This window comes from Sturnira hondurensis, unplaced genomic scaffold (assembly GCF_014824575.4).
Source record: "Sturnira hondurensis isolate 20B ecotype Veracruz unplaced genomic scaffold, ASM1482457v3 Scaffold0004271, whole genome shotgun sequence".
NCBI classification, from domain to species: Eukaryota; Metazoa; Chordata; class Mammalia; order Chiroptera; family Phyllostomidae; genus Sturnira; species Sturnira hondurensis.
In genome coordinates, this window is record NW_028076902.1 from 630,986 (window position 1) to 648,155 (window position 17,170).

A 17,170-nucleotide genomic window follows, 5' to 3' on the forward strand; every position below is an offset into this window, starting at 1 on the left:
GGCCTGGTGACGGTGGTGGCTTCGGGTGGCAGGCAGCAGACGGGAAGCCATTGTCTCTCTTTGACCCCGCCCCCACATACAACGTCAAAACCCAGTGACTTAGTCACCCTGTTCTAGTGAACACTTTAGGGCTCTGATCCTGCTATGGAACAGGCATGAACAGCCCAAAAGATGGTGCAAGAAGAACTCAAAGTCCCAGAGCCAATAACTCTAAGCGACCGAGAAATTGCCAGCCTCTCAGAAGCACAATTCAAGACACTATTTATCAGGATGCTCACAGAACTGGTAGATTATAGTCACAAATTAGAGGAACATAGTCACAAATTAGAGGAACATATGAAGGCTAAACTAATTGAAATGAAGGGAGATGCACAGGAAACCAATAGTGATGGAAAGGAAACTGGGACTCAAATCAATGGAATGGACCAGAAGGAAGAACAAAACATCCCACCAGAAAGGAATGAAGAAATGAGAATTCAAAAAAATGAGGAGAGGCTTAGGAACCTCCAGGACATCTTTAAACATTCCAACATCCGGATTATAGGGGTACCAGAAGGGGGAAAGAAACAGCCACGAGTGGAAAACGTATTTGAACAAATAATAAAGGAGAACTTCCCCAGTCTGGCAAAGGAAATAGACTTCCAGGAAATCCAGGAAGCTCAGAGAGTGCCAAAGAAGTTGGACCCAAGAAGGAACACACCAAGGCACATCATAATTACATTAGCCAAGACCAAAATGAAGGAGAGAATCCTAGAAGCATCAAGGGATAAGGGGACAGTCACCTACAAAGGAGTACCCATCAGACTGTCAGCGGATTTCTCAAAAGAGACCTTACAGGCAAGAAGGGGCTGGAAAGAAGTATTCCAAGTCATGAAATCCAAAGACCTACAGCCAAGATTGCTTTATCCAGCAAAACTTTCATTTAGAATGGAAGGACAGATAAAGTGCTTCTCAGATAAGGTCAAGTTCAAGGAGTTCATCATCACCAAGCCCTTATTATATGAAATGCTAAGATGAAAAATATGAACAGTGAAAGGACAGCAAACACACAGTTATTAACAACCACACCTAAAACAAAAGCAAACCAAGAGGACAGCTAGATCAGGAGTGGAACCATAGAAATGAAGAACACATGGAGGGTTAGAAACAGGGAGGTGGGAGGGGGAGAAGGCACAGAAAATAGCATAGACAGTAGGTAGAAAACAGATAGGGGGGAGGGCGAGAATAGTGGGGGAAATATAGAATCTAAAGAACTTGAGACACGTGGTTATAAACTAAGGTGGGGGGAGAATGGTGGGGGAGGGAGTGTGCGGGTGGAGGGGAATGAAGGGGGGGAATAGAACAACTGTAATGGTATAATCAATAAAATATATTAAAAAATATATATATATATTTACAACAAAACCCTAAGAGCAATGAAAATAGTCTCAATTCCTACTCCCCCTTTCAGGTCTTGAAGAATGTTTACTGAGCCTTTCCCCATCCCCATCTCTCCAGCCTTGTCATGATCCCTTTGGAACCATGTACACAGAGTGTGGGCAATTATGTTTCCACAAACTCAGTGACAGGTCTGAGCAGCCACTTAATTGCTCTAGGAGCCTTAATACTCTGGTAAAACCAGCTGATGACTGGAAGTGGAAAACCCCTTGGGGCCCCCATCTTCTGGTACTTCACATGATCCTGAAAGTAAAGATGCCACTGTATCACTTTCAGCAGATGATGCTCATCCAAGAAGAATTTAAGAAGAGGAACGAGCCCAGCAGACCAAGGGAGGTTGGCACAGCCCTGGTCCTTCACCTGAAGAATACTACCCAGCTGTGGAGAATGCAGCCTATGCCACTTTTGATGCCTCTGGCACTCAGCAGCTGGCCGAATGATCAGTTTCCCAGATTTGGGGAGCTGCAGAGACAGTTTCTAATTTCCCTCCATACCAGACATTTCCCATAGCCTGGTTCTTCATATTTAAGACTCTTAGAAGTTGAGGAACAGATCACTTGTTTTTCTTTTGTTTGAATTATCAAGTGGAAAAAGAGAGAGTATGAGACAGTATTACTTTTGGAATGGAGATGAGTATTAAAATTTATTTTTTAAGGTTTCAAAGGTTACCTTGGCTGGACCCATTATCTTCGGAAAAGTGTAAGAGGAGCATCCTTCTGGACTTAGGCCTAGTTGACTAAAAGGAGTATGAAATGTTGCCTATTTAGAGAAAAAAATAAAAAATAACTTTTGTAAGTGATTTAAAAAAATACTTACTTACTTAGTTGAGAAACTTTAAAAAAAATTAGTATTATTGCCCTGGTTGATGTAGCTCAGTGGATTGAGCATGGGCCTGTGAAGCAAAGGGTCATCAGTTCAATTCCCAGGCAGGGCACATGCCTGGGTTGCGTAGTAGGTCCCCAATAGGGGGCGTGCAAGAGGCAACCACACATTGATGTTTTTCTCCCTTTCTTTCTCCTTTTCTTCTCCTCTCTCTAAAAGTGAATAAATTTAAAAAATTAGGATTGTTGTGGTATTATATACTTACAAAATTCACTTTTAATGTATGCAGTTTCATGAGTTTTTTTTAAAAGATTTTATTTATTTATCTTTAGAGGGGAAAGGAGAGAGGGAGAGAAACATCAATGTATGGTTGCCTTTGGTGTGTCCCCTGCTGGGAGTTGGCCTGCAGGGAACCGGCCTGCAATCCAGGCATGTGCCCTGACTGGGAACCGAACCNGTATTATATACTTACAAAATTCACTTTTAATGTATGCAGTTTCATGAGTTTTTTTTTAAAAGATTTTATTTATTTATCTTTAGAGGGGAAAGGAGAGAGGGAGAGAAACATCAATGTATGGTTGCCTTTGATGTGTCCCCTGCTGGGAGTTGGCCTGCAGGGAACCGGCCTGCAACCCAGGCATGTGCCCTGACTGGGAACTGAACCGCGATCCTCTGGTTTGCAGGCCTGTGCTCAATCCACTGAGCTACACCAGCCAGGGCCAGTTTCATGAGTTTTAACAAATGTATAGTTATGTAGACACCACCAAAATCAAGATCCAGAATATTCCCATCATCCCCCAAAGTTCCCTTGTGTCCCTCTGCAGTCATTCATTCCTCTCACCCCAAACAACCTCTGATATATGTGTCCCTAAAACTGACTTTTCTAGAAAGTTATATAAATGGGATCATATACTGTGTAAGGCTTTCATCCTGAGCATAAGGCTTCTGAGAGTCACTGTTTGTTGTGTGTGTTACTAGTTTGTCCCTTGCTATTTCAAGTAGTATTCTATTGTATGAATGTCTTAATTTGTTCAGCCTTTCATTAGCTCAAGCCACCAGGGTTATTTTCCAGTCTTTTGGCCTTTATAAATAGGTTGTTATGAACATTTGTGTACAGGTCTCTGCAGGAACATTTTTTCAATCCTTATGGGTAAATAAGTAGGAGCGGAATTGTTGGGTTGTGCAGTAAACATATGGCTTAACTTGATAAGAAACTGCCAAACTATTTCTAAATTGTTGTACCATTTAACATTCCCATTAGCAATACATGAGTGCCAGTTGCTTCGCATCCTAGCTAAACCTTGTTAGTATCAGTCTTTCTAACTTTAATTATTCTAGTGGGTATGGAGTGGTATCTACAAACTACTGCTATGGTTTCAGTTTACATTTCCCTAATGATTAATAACGTTGCTCATCTTTTCACGAACTTATTAGTAATTTGTACATTTTTGGTGAAGTAACTACTATAGGTACTTTACCCACTATTTTTAAGTTACATAGTTTATCCTTTTATTACTGAGTTGTAAGAATTCTTTATATATTCTGGTTAATAATCATTTTCTCAATGGTGTCTTCCTTGTATGTTTTTAAGAGCTATTTATACTTTATTTTCTGTAGGCTATTTATGCCTCTCCATCATCTATTTTTATATTAAGTTGTGACCTATGACTTTTTAGATGCATTTTAAAAATATATTAGAGAGATTAGCCATTATTATGTAAATAAAAAAGAGTTTTCTCAATGTCATCTGTCTAAATTTTGCCCCACAGGTTTTTTGACTGGCTTTAAATACTAAAAACTGTCTCAATATTGGTTATTTAAATATAGTCATTTTTTGTTTTTTAACATTTCAGAAATATTTGTTTCCTGATGAATACTGACGATATATAAACAGAATATTTGGGCTTCATTTCCCATAATCATATATGGTGTTTTTATTTTAATGAATATTGTTAAAAGATGTAATTATATAAGGTACACAGCATATCACTCAAAATAATAAAAACATAAAGTAAAAAGTTACCAATGTCTTCTCTCCCCTCTCCCCCAAAAGAAAGCTTATTCAGAAAAACATACTGAGAAGTCACAGCCAAAGGAACACAGCAGTAAACCGAAACAAGGAAACCACAAACAGGTACATACAAAGTTGATGATAAGCAGCATTTAACTTACAATAAGCATGTTGTAAGTAAGCGTTTAGCTTATCTGTAGAAATGGAGCCATAGATGTGGCTATTTCTGTAGAAATGGAGCCATGGATGTAGATAAGGGTTTAGTCTGATGCTTTGGTGTCAGACTGCTTAGTGGCTCCGTGCGTTCCTTAACCTCTCCACACCAGCAAACCCGTCTGTGGACTGGGGATGAGGGCCCCTCTCACGGGGCTGCCGCGGGCATTATGTAAATGTTGCTCTGCACACGACAGAGCGCCTATTACATAGTGACTACTCATATATTTATCATTTATATGATTTCAACTTTTTTACTAACTTATACAAAAAAAGGTACCATTTGCTGACAGAGAAACTAATAAGAATTTGCTATTACTCATAATAATTTGGTTATATGGGTTAAATGTTAACCCCCATTTAATATGGTATTTATTCATGAAGCTAATAACAATAAATCCTATAAAAAGAATTCCTCTCTACTGGTATACTGGTTCTTTCTTCTGTATCTTTCCCTAATTTAAAATTAGGACCTGTTTTAATTCATTTGGGTGAACTCTTAGCAATAGTCACTATTTGTTAGATATTTTACTTTGAGCCAAATCTCAGCATTAAAAACATTTATATGTTTATATTTATATTTAATATATCCAGTGCATTTTAAATATATATTTACATATGTTCTCTAATTTCAACTTTAATTCCAATTTATATCAAAAAATGGAAGTCCTAGAAATCTTAAAAATATAATGTATATGACAGTCATTTTGATTACGGTGGGAAAATCAGGACAAGGTTCAAATATGATATTTCCCCTGTAAGCAGTGAAGAATGAGACCCCCAAATTCAGTCCAGGTTATTCCTCGTGCCACCCTTGTTCAAAGTAGGTCAATTAATTGGTCATTTAACACAAAGAATGTGACCAAGCACTGTTGATTTCTGCCTTTGAGCAGAAACTTCCACCTATGAAAGTTAGGCATTGTAGCTCCTAGGATTTCATTTGCTCCCGTTATGGGAAAATTATTAGTAAGAATCAGATATGCCAACTTGCCCACCTGGTTAAGTGGGATCCAGTAAAAGATAAACCAAAGAGTGAAGTGCATTATTATACAGTCCCATCTATCAATCAGTGGGGAAAACACCTCCAAATACAACTAGGAATCTTGTGAGTGGTAAAAACCACAAGTTTCCCACCAGGTTGTAGATCAGCAAATCTTACCATCATGTAAGCAAGCATCACTCTAAAAATCAGATAACCCTACAAGTGGTTATTAGTTCCACAGTAAACATTCTAGAGTAAGGGCTTTAAGATAAATATTCATCAGATATTTGCTTATAATGACAAAAATTGCAAACAATCAAGGGTTCCAACAGTCAGAGACTGGTTAAATTAATAAGAGACTGAAATGTTGCTCTGGCCAGTGTGGCTCAGCTGGCTGGAAAGTCGCCCCATACACCAAAAGGTTGCAGGTTCAATTCCTGGTCAGGGCACATCCCTAGGTTGTGGGTTCAATTCCCTATTGGGGCGTGTATGGGAGGCAACCAGTTGATGTTTCTCTCTCATATCAATGTTTCTCCCTTCCTCTCTCTTTAAAACCAATAAATATATTTTTAAAATTAAAAAAAATGAACATTAGCATTGGTTATCTCTGAGTGGTAAGGGATGATTTTTAACTTTTTTCTTTGTACTTTTCCTTAGTTTTCAAAGTTTTATTTTCTACTGTGACATATACTGATACTGAAGTAAAAACAGAAATTAAAATCTATGTAATTCAATGGTGAACACAACACTAAATTGTGTTTTGGGCAAGTTTCTCTGAGCTTACATTTTCTTATCTGCAAAGGAGAGAGTGAGAGTACATAATGCTCAAAAGTCATCTTCATATTCTAAAATTCTAAATTCTAGAGTTCATTTACTTAGGGAAAAAAGTATCCAATAATCCACTTGTATAATCTGCAAAGATGCTACTCTCCCCTCCCCCAACAAGCTTTCAAGGTCTCTGGACTATTTTACAGTAATATGAAAATTAAATTTCTGTTGTGTAATTAGATTAAAACATAGAAACAAGAGTTGAGACAATGCTCACAACAATACTGATGTTTAGAAAAATTCAACTTAAAAACTCAAAATAAAATGAGACAAATTAGAATAACTATTTGGAAAAATTTAAATTTAGCCCATTCAACAACAATAATAAAAAAAAATCTGTTTCACTACAAGCAACAATAAAGGAGAATTCAAAGGATCTCATTTTTACTTGCATTAATAAGTTTCTGGGAATTAACTTACCCCATCAGAGGCATACACAACATCGAATAGCCCGAGGATGGTGACGCCAATCCCCTTAGCCGGACCATTTACTACTGCAATCAGTGGCTTAGGAAAATCTATAAAACTGTTTACAAAATTCCTACAAATAAATACAAAAGCATGTTTAAATGTTCCAAAGCAGCATTACTGAAGTATAGGCAAGGTAGCAGGACTCTAGAATAACAAAAGTTTCTGGCTAGGCTGGGTGTTTCTACACCACCAACAAAGCCTCCCCTCTTGTTGCACCAGATTCATCCAGGACACCCCTCTGAATGGCACCTGATGGAAGCTCACAATGAGCCCTACAATTTGACCTTGGTTCAAATATTGTATTCTGGGAAGTTAGGTCAGGACTGTAACCCAGCTGTAGACTGAGAGATTAAGATGGCAGACTAAGCATACACTGCAATATCAGAACTCAAGAATGACTGGCTCAGCAAGGATAAACAAAACAGGAAGAGAGAAGCCTTACATCTTCTGTGCTTTTTGAGACTACTTCAAAGTCTTCTATAACCAGTAATCATAGAAGTAATGCATTCCTCTGGCTGGATGGTAATTTGCTAAACTTCTCTGTCTCAATATGAGAGGATTCTATTTATCTTATTTACTACAGTTTACTTATATACTTTCCAATCAAATCTCATGTAGGACAGCAGAATGAACAGGTAACAGAAGTGAAAGTGACAGAATGAATGAGTACCTACTGAAACAGGCAGTCTGGAGAAATATGCATGGTTCAAGGTCACAATTCATTACACTGACACAAAAAGTATTTATTTTACTTTTATTCAACTAAATGCCAGTTTGATGAATACAGATGAGCCCTTTAGGATCAGACAAATGGTACTCTTACCTTAGTGTAACAAGATTATTTTTAACTTTCTCCTCTATTCCACTAGGGTAAGTTTCAATGAAGTTAGTCAGATCATTCCCACTAGAAAAATAGTCACCATTTCCTGTAATTAAAATCACAAACTCATCATTTATTCATTCTATAATTATTATCTACTATGTTCCAAGCTATGCCAAGCACTGGAAACACCCAGCTCTCATTCTTGCCCCAATGTACAGTTAATGAGTAAAACAGACATTGATTTTATAACACATTAATAAATGTAAGCAATACAACTATGATACAAAGGAGAGGTACATGATGATGATGTGCATATATGTCACAGGGGCTTTGGTCTAATCAGGGGGCTCAGGTAAGGGACTTTTCTAGTAAAGAACAACTGAACTGAGATCTGAAGGACAGGCAAGGTTAGCTAGAAAAAAAGGTGTGGGAAGAATATTCATGCAGAGGAAATAGCACATGCCAAGGTTCTGTGGAGAGGGTAGCCCCGGTGTTTATGATGGGTTCAAAGCAGTGCCATTGTGCCAAAGCAGGAGAAGCCCCCGGGGAAGAAGCTGGTATAGGATGAGGATAAGCAGGATACAGCACGCGAGTCTTTGTAGCTCCTTCCTTCGAAGAGCCAAGGAGGTGTTTTCTTTTTATTTGTTTTAAAGTATAATACATACAATAAAATGACCAGCTTTAAAGACTCAGTTAAGTGATTTCTGATCATTGTAAATACCTGTGTGATCACAATCCAAAACAAGAGATAAAACATTTCCATCATCCTAGAAAAAGTTCTCTTAAGCTCCTTTGCAGACATAATATCACCTCATCCTGTCCTGAGGATGAGGAGCTCTCTGGCTGAGGCTCTCTGGCTTCAGTCTCCATAGTTTTGCCTATACAGAACTTAGATAAGACAACACAATATGTACTTTTCTGTGTCTGCTTTCTTTGCTCAACCATACTTTAAAGATTCACTGTGTTTTTGTGTGTATCGGTTATTCATTCCTCGTTATTGCTGAGCAGGATTCCACTGTATGAATAGTCAACATGTTCATTTATCCACTGTTTGATTGGTGGACCTTTTGTTGTTTTCAGTTTTTGGCTACTGTGAAGTAGGGTACCATGACTGTTCCTGTACAACTTTTTTATAGACATCCTTAAATTTGCCTTCAGTAATTGCCTAGGGGTGGATCGGTGTATCACTGAACTGATGTGTAACTCTAACAAGTTGCCGACTAACACTCAAAGTGTTCTCGTATCAGAAATGCCTAAGGGCTCTGGTTGCCCCACCTTATCACCAATATTTGGTATTACTTGTTTTTAAATTTTAGCCATTCTAGTGGGTGACATATTACATTGTAGTTTTAATGTCTATTTCTTGGATGATTAATGACATTGAGCACCTTTTCATTTTTTTTTAATGAAGTGTCTAAGTGTCCAGTTTTTAAAATCTGGTAGTTCATCTTATTAATTTTTAGGAATTCTTCATGTATTCTGAATACTAGTCCTTAATCAGATTTATGCATAGCAAATATTTTTCCCCAGCCTGTGGCTTTATGTTCATTTTATTACTATTGTCTTTTGATAAGCAGACATTTCAAATTTTGATAGTCTAATTTGTAAATTGTTTCTTTTATGGTTAATGCTTTTCCTGTCCTGCCCAAGAAATTTCTGCCTACTCCAAGGTCACAAGATGACCTTCTGTTCTAGAAGTTTTATTTGTGTTCTACGTTTAGATAATTTTTAAATTCATTTTTGCGTAGGGTGTAAGACAGAATTGAAGTTCATTTCCCCCCATATGGAAACTTAGTTGTTCTGGCACCATTTGTTAAAAGATTTTCTTTCTCCACTGATTACCTTGGTGCCACTTAAGAGTTTTGAGTGCAGTGAAGAGTGCACTGGGCATGGGAGAAAGGAGGGCAAAAGAGGATCAGAGAGACCAGACAGGGACTCACCAGTTCAGACAAGAGTCCATGGTGACTTGTACTAGTGTAGACAAGACAGGGGAAAAAAAGGATTGATTCCAGAGATATTAATAAAGTGAAATGAGATTAGACTAGACTTGGGAAGCGAGGAAGGGCCAAGGGTCAATAACGATTGTTAGGATTCTGATCTACATAATAGTCTGGATGTGGAGCCACCACTGTGATTTCAAAAACTGAAAAAGATCCAGGCAGAGAGATGTGGGAGGTGACACCCATTAGGAAGTACCAGGTGGGTACACCAGTCTGAAGTCCTGTGGAGTGTCCTGAGACACCAACACCGGGATCACCGGCATATATTTGACTTTTGTTGAAGTGTGGGCATAAATGAGAAGGTCCAGGGAGGACATAGAGCAAGGAAAGAAGAGTGCCTAGCATTAAATCTTCAGGAACTCTCCAATTTGATGGCTACAGAGCAGACGAATCAGCAAGGGAGATCAGAGGGTGCAACCGGGGACAGGGAGAAATCAGGAGCAGGCTCTGCCACCTGAGTGGAGGGAAGACAGAGCTTAAGAAGGAGGGAGAGCCCTGGCTGGCGTAGCTCAGTGGACTGAGCTCAGGCCTGCGAACCAGAGGATCGCGGTTCAATTCCCAGTCAGGGCACATGCCTGGGTTGCAGGCTGGTTCCCTGCAGGCCAACTCCCAGCAGGGGACGCATGAAAGGCAACCATACATTGATGTTTCTCTCCCTCTCTCCTTCCCCTCTAAAGATAAATAAATAAATAAAATCTTAAAAAAAAAAGGAGGGAGAGTCAGATAAAGCCTGAAAAATATCGAGAATTTAATTATACAAACATCAGGAAAGACCAAAGCAAAAAATGGAGAATGCACTGGAATGGGCTCGAGGGCTAGAATGAACATTTCTTTTTGTAGTAGGGCTTTACACAGTTATATGTGGGGTACTGAAAAGCAAAGAGCTATATTTGATTTTTTTAGTATTATTACATAATAAATTTATTCCTCGATTTTTCCCGTCTTCACCAGAAGCAAATAGTGTCATAAATATTATTTCAATAATTTTATGAGCAATAAATCTATTCCAAAAAAATTTATGGTGATCTTCCATATACACACAAAACATTAAGAGCTGAGCTGTCCTGTGGACTCAAAATAGAAGTGATGAACCATAAAAAAAAACGAAAAGGTGCCTCAGAGTTCAGAAAAAAATAAAGGAGAAAACCATAACCATTAAAAAATGATACCATCAGAAGCAGCAAAAGAAGGGACATTGCTAAAAATGCAATGAGGGTACTGGAGTACAGGACTGAGACAACTGAGCAAAATAAATGGAAGAGAACAGAGTTAAGAATTCAGAGAAAATAATAAGTAACAGACTCAGCAGATCAGACATTTCTTTTTCATAACTAGAATTTCTTTCAAAGAGAACAGATCGATTGAAACAAAAACATTCAGAGATATTATCAAAGAAAACTTAAAAATAAGGCCTTAATAATCAGTTTTTTAAGCTATGTATTTCCTAGGAAAAAGTGGTAAAAATGGGAAAGGATCCCATGGCCATCTAGAGAAAAAAATGATCTTAAGACCATTTTTAAGGGTTAAAAACAAAATTAATGGTAGCCTCAAACTTCTCCCCAGCAGCAGTCAACGCCAGAAAAATTGGGGCTTTATTTAACAGAGCATACACTTGGAAGAGAGGTTTCGGGATGTCAGGACATTCATGTTCACTTCCTTGCCCTTCATAGAGACAGACAACCAACAGATACTGTCCAAAGGGAATGATACAAGCTACAGATGTTGATGTGTACCACATAAACCCATGAAAGTAATTGCTAAAAGCAGTAAAAAACTTCCAAACTATGAGAAGTAAAACACAAACAGAAAGAAATACAGAGTTTGAAATAAAAAATAACAAAGGAAGCATTATAAATAGAAAGCATGTAAGACGCCCAAACTAAAACTTAACATTTCTGTCATATACACTAGCTGAAACAGGTAAATGCACCTTTACAAGAAAAAGCTTCCATCAAAGGAGGAAAACCCAAAAACATCTGCATGAAACACAGCCAATAAAAAAAAGAACCCAAAAAAAGGAAAGTTAAAAGATGGGTACAGGTTTGCAGACAAGTGTAAACAGTACTGAAGCAGGTGTATCAATATTTGACAAGGTTGGTTTTTCAATGCGAAAAGCATTAAAAAAGCTAGATGGCCATTTGGTAATAAAGAATAAACTCCACAGTGAAGGCCTAACCATAAATCTTTCAGTATCATTAAGATGAAAACTTACTTTAAAGCAAAAGCTTTTTTTTTTTTTGGACACAAAGGAGAAACTGACAGAAACACAATAGTAATAGATGCCCCTAATTCATTTTTTTCAGCCCAAGACAGAGTCATTATAAGAAAAAAAAAGAATTTGGGGAATCTAAACACACAAATCAGAAAGATAAGTCCAACTGACATATTTTAAATTCTGTACCTTAAGAGTAAAGAAAAACTTACTTAAAAATTTTTCATGTAATTTATTATATTATAGATTATCACATGTAAAATAGAATGGAACTTACTTTTGAAGTCCTGGATGATTAAAAAAACTGGCCATTTTCTACTTTATCTTCAAGACAGAGATGTCAATAGATAGCAATATACATAAAAGTTTAATATATTCTAAAAACTAAAATTAGTAAAACTGATCATCACTGATTATAATGAATTAAACTAGGAATTAATAACAGAAATGGAAACTTTCTAGAAATTAAAGAAACAATTATTAAGTAATGCTTAGATCAGAGGAAATAGAAGCCAAAAGTATAGAAAATAACTAATAAAAGCATTATTTCTCAAAACTTAATCTAATTTCAATTTTCTCACCTATAAAGTAGAGTAATAAAAGGGCCTACTCGCATCGGGTTGTTGCAAGAAAGCTTAGAAAAATTAAGAAATTAAAAGAAAGACTTAAAGAGAATTGAGTTTAGAGTGCCTGGCAAACAGAAAGTATTACCAGTATATAAATATTAAACATTATCATTGTTACTAACAGATCTATTGCTATAGATATTTTGCATGTTAGTTGAAAGACATACATCCAAGTTTATTCATTGCAACACCTTTTTATTTTTTTTAATTTTCACCCAAGGATATTTTTCATTGCTTTTAGAGGGACAGGAGGGAAGAGAAAGAAACATCAATGCAAGAGAGAAGCATCATTTGGTTGCCTACTGTATACTCCCAGACCAGGGCCAAACTCACAACCTTTTGATTACAGCAGGAGTCCCCAACCTCTGGGCCATGGAGTGGTACTGGTCTGGGCCTGTTAGGAACTGGGCCACTGGGCCAGGTGGTGAGTCTGAACGTAATGCGCTCGACTCATCCTGAAACCATACCCCGCTTCTGTGGAAAATTGTCTTCCACGAAACTGGTCTCTGGTGCCAAAAAAAGTTGGGGACCGCTCTATTACAGGATGATGCTATAACCAACTGAGCCCAACCAACTGAGACTGGGGCTGCAATACCATTTTAATAGCAAGAGAGTAAGTAAAATCTACATGTTCCTCAATAGGAGAATGATGAAATCAATGATAAAATCTAAAAAATTTAATATTTGGAGCCCTCAAGAGAAAAACTTAGATGTATAGGTACAGATGAAACAGGTTTTCAGGAAATGTTAAGGAAGTTGGGTATAATATTTAGGTATTGTATGCTTTCCTGTTTTAAAAAAAGTGGAGGAAAACTAACACACAGTTTGCACAATATGTACACAGACCCTTCAGGAAATACATAAATCCTTCCCGAAAGGCATCAAGGAGAGCTGAACTTTCCTATGGAGCAGGACTGGGATTCCACGAAGAGTTAGATTTAGTTTTGGTCATGTACTTTTCATGCATTTTGGTTTTGTAAAAACCATGTGCTTATATTATACTTGTATTTAAAAATAGTTTAAGCCCTGGCTGGTGTAGCTCAGTGGATTGAGCACAGGCCTGCGAACCACACGATCTCAGTTCGATTCCCAGTCAGGGCACATGCCTGGGTTGCAGGCCAGTTCCCAGCAGGGGACTCATGACAGGCAACCATACATTGATATTTCCCTCCTTCCCTCCCCCTCTAAAGATAAATAAATAAAAATATTAGCAAAAAATAGTTTAAAAAATATCAATTATTCTCTGGTACTGAACAAATGCCACTTCTAGACTACTGTTTTTCTCATCTTCACTCTCCTAAGTTACCTGGGCATTCACATGGACTATGAGGGCTGTCTTTGACTCTTTGCTTTCATTTGTCCCCTAGAATCAGCTGTTAGATTTCTCTCTCTTCCCCTATGCTTTTTAATAAAATCTGATACCTCTAGATAATACTTATTTTACAACTTTTAATGATAATGCAAAAAAAAAAAATCACTCCCACTTCTGCCAAGCCAACTTCTATCAAGTTTCTGCTGTGTGCCATGCCCACTACCTGCATTATCTCATGTCATCTTCTCAACCATTCAATGGGGTTAACAAAACACTGCCTTCTCCATTCAGAATGAGAGGTCACCCATAGGTAGTAAGGCATGAATCCAGGATATAACCTCAAGTTGATCTCGGTCCCCACTGAGCGCGGTGCCCCTTCCAAATCCAAACCTTCATTTTCCTTATTCTCATCCACTCAGGTGCATGGGCAGCCATCATATTTTTCAGTTATAATCACAGCACTGACATAATTTCTAATGTTTTTTATTATATCTTAAACATTTTCTATATTGTTGGTCTTTACACAATTATACTTTTTAATGCTTGTCTTAGATACAGTAGTGGCTATTCTGTAATTTGATTTTTTCTATTATGGCAACATAATTTGGAATGTTTTCTTTTTTAAAGTATATTTTATTGATTATGCTATTACAGTTGTCCAATTTTTTTCTTCCCTATATCCCCCCTTTGCCCTGTACCGCCCCCCACCCTCCAGCATTCCTCCCCCTCCTTAGTTCATGTCCATGGGTTGTACATATAAGTTCTTTGGCCTCTCCATTTCCTACACTATATTTAACCTCCCCCTGTCTATTTTATGCCTACCAATTATGCTTCTTATACCCTGTACCTCACCCACCCTTATTCCCCCCTCCTGCTCCCCACTGATAACCCTCCATATGATCTCCATTTCTGTTCCTGTTCTGGTTGTTTTTGTTTTTTTAAGTTCAGTTATTGAGAGTTGTAAGTTTACTGTTATTTTCCTGTTCATAGTTTTGATCTTCTTTCTCTTAGATAAGTCCCTTTAACATTTCATATAATAAGGGCTTGGTGATGATGAACACCTTTAACTTTACCTTAACTGGAAAGCACTTTATCTGAAATGCTTTCTAAATGATAGTTTTGCTGGATAGACTAATCTTGGATGTAGGTCCTTGCTTTTCATGACTTTGAATACCTCTTTCCAGCCTCTTCTTGCCTATAAGGTTTCTTTTGAGAAATCAGCTGATAGCCTTATGGGAATTCCTTTGTAGGTAACTCTCTCCTTTCCTCTTGATGCTTTTAAGATTCTCTCCTTATCTTTAATCTTGGGTAACTTAATTATGTTGTGTGTTGGGAGCCACCCTGCCTCGTTTTAGAAGCTGTAACCCCGCCCCCAGGCTAAGGCTGAGTGAGCTTTGGACCATAAGCCACTAAGGGAACAAAGCTTATCTCCCTGGTAGGAACGTGGCTTCTGCTCCTTTTACTTAACCCTACCTGGCCCCCAATGCTTGATCGGTTAGCCAATGACAGGTAAGATTACTCAAGGGAGGAACGACCTAAGACAGGCATGATCATGGGGAGGCCCCAGGGAAAGACTTGGGGGGCTATAACTAAAAAGGCTGATGGACTCTTGCCCCTCAGCTTTGACATTGCCGGAGTCATCATTCTGTCTACAAGAAGTCTCCTAATCTCTTGGCTGCCTCATTTCCCTTGCCTGACATAAGCCTGAAATAATGACAGAGGGTGGTGTATCCCTGTAGTGGAAAGGGTGGGTTCCCTGGGTGATCAGGCCTGAGAAAGAATATATAAAATCCTGTGAAACCTGCTTTGCTAAGAATGCTTTCAATTAAATGATAAGGGTCCAAGCAGGAAATGAGTTTGTTTCTCAAAGTTTTCTAGCCCTTTAAGCTAACAGACCCTGACTCGGAATAAGCCTGCGTAGTTCTTGCTCTCTATTATTTGATCCTTACTGCCTGACAATGATTAATGCGCTTTACCTGTATTTCTGTGCATATTTAACCCAATAAAAGCCTGTCAAGGCAAGGGCACACGTCCTCTTCTTTTGAGAGGGTAGCCGTGCTGTCCCCTTTTCCTCCACAGGACTCGGGAGTCCATGTGAATTTGTCTCGTATCTCATCCATAACACCGCAGACACTGTGGGCCGGTGCCCACATCAGTTGTGCCTTGGTGTGTTCCTCCTTGGGTTCAATTTCTTTGGGACTCTCTGGGCTTCCTGGAAACCCATTTTCTTCACCAGATTAGTACAGTTTTCCTTCATTATTTGTTCAAATACGTTTTCCATTTCTTGCTCTTTCGCTTCTCCTTCTGGCATCCCTATGATTTGGATGTTTAAAGTTGTCCCAGAGGTTCCTAAGCCTCTCATTTTTAAAAATTCTTCTTTCTTGATTCTGTTCTAATTGAATGTTTATTTCTTCCTTTTGCTCCAAATCATTGAGTCCCAGTTTCCTTCCCTTCATGTTGGTTCCCTGAACATTTTCCTTTATTTCACTTTGTATAGCCTTCATTTCTTCCTTCATTTTGCAATCAAGCTCAATCAACTCTGTGAGAATCCTGACTGCCAGTGTTTTGAATTCTGCATCAGAGGTTATCTATCTCCTCATCACTTAGCTCTTTTTCTGGAGTTTTGATCTGTTATTTCATTTGGGCCATATTTCTTTGTCTCAACACACCAGTCTGGATGAAAGTTTCTTTAACTCCTTGGTTGTCAAATTCCGTGATGTCTGATTTTCTGGCAGTTCTGGTTGTTTACTATTTTTAAATTCATTGTTATGCTTCTTTTGGTTGTGTGAGAAAGCAAAACATTTCTACTGTGTCTCCATCTTGGCTGGAACTCCCTAATTTAGAATGTTTTCATATCTTCACAACTATAAGTAATGCTGCAAAGATTATCTTTCTTACATTAAGAACTTTCCCCTTGTTAAGTACCCAATTTTAGGACCAATAGTATGTTTCTTACCAATATATATCTGCTTTTTATAGATATCAACTTTGTGTCTATTAAATTTTTCATATATTTAGGAATTAGAGTATCTAGTACCAGAAGAGATCTTAGAGCTTATATAGTTAATTTCCTATCTAGTAGGAAATTCCTCAAAATAAATATTTAATTAAGAAACTTAAGAAAGGTTCTTCTTCAACTACGTGTTAATCGACCATTCTCACTTCTAAAATCTAATACGCCATTACCCCCTTTTAATCTTTTGTCCAAAATGTCCTCTTTACCCAGTGTTGCTTTACTGTCTTTGAGATTTCCATGGATTTATCATGTCTATGTGGATTCCCCATGCACATATATTAATCTTTGGTTTTCTCCTGCTTAAAAAAATAATTTAAGAAAATGTCTTACCTGTTAGAACAGTTAGGACCGAGTCATCCTTGCCTGCAGCTTTAAGTGCAAGAATGATTTCTTGATACATCTGTGTGAAAGGGGGGA

The 17,170-nt window shown here is 37.9% G+C and overlaps 1 protein-coding gene across 5 annotated transcripts in view; it reads right to left on the bottom strand.

Moving 5' to 3' along the window:
• ECI2 (enoyl-CoA delta isomerase 2) overlaps positions 1–17,170 on the bottom strand; it is a 29,793-nt gene that overhangs the window by 2,120 nt on the left and 10,503 nt on the right. For all 5 annotated transcript variants that reach the window (XM_037045347.1, XM_037045350.1, XM_037045349.1 and 2 more), the window contains 4 exons: positions 17,084–17,153; positions 7,588–7,690; positions 6,714–6,834; positions 2,107–2,196 (listed from right to left, as the gene is read on the bottom strand). In XM_037045347.1, the coding sequence (XP_036901242.1) occupies positions 2,107–2,196; positions 6,714–6,834; positions 7,588–7,690; positions 17,084–17,153 (384 nt within the window). The remainder of the gene's footprint in view (positions 1–2,106; positions 2,197–6,713; positions 6,835–7,587; positions 7,691–17,083; positions 17,154–17,170) is intronic.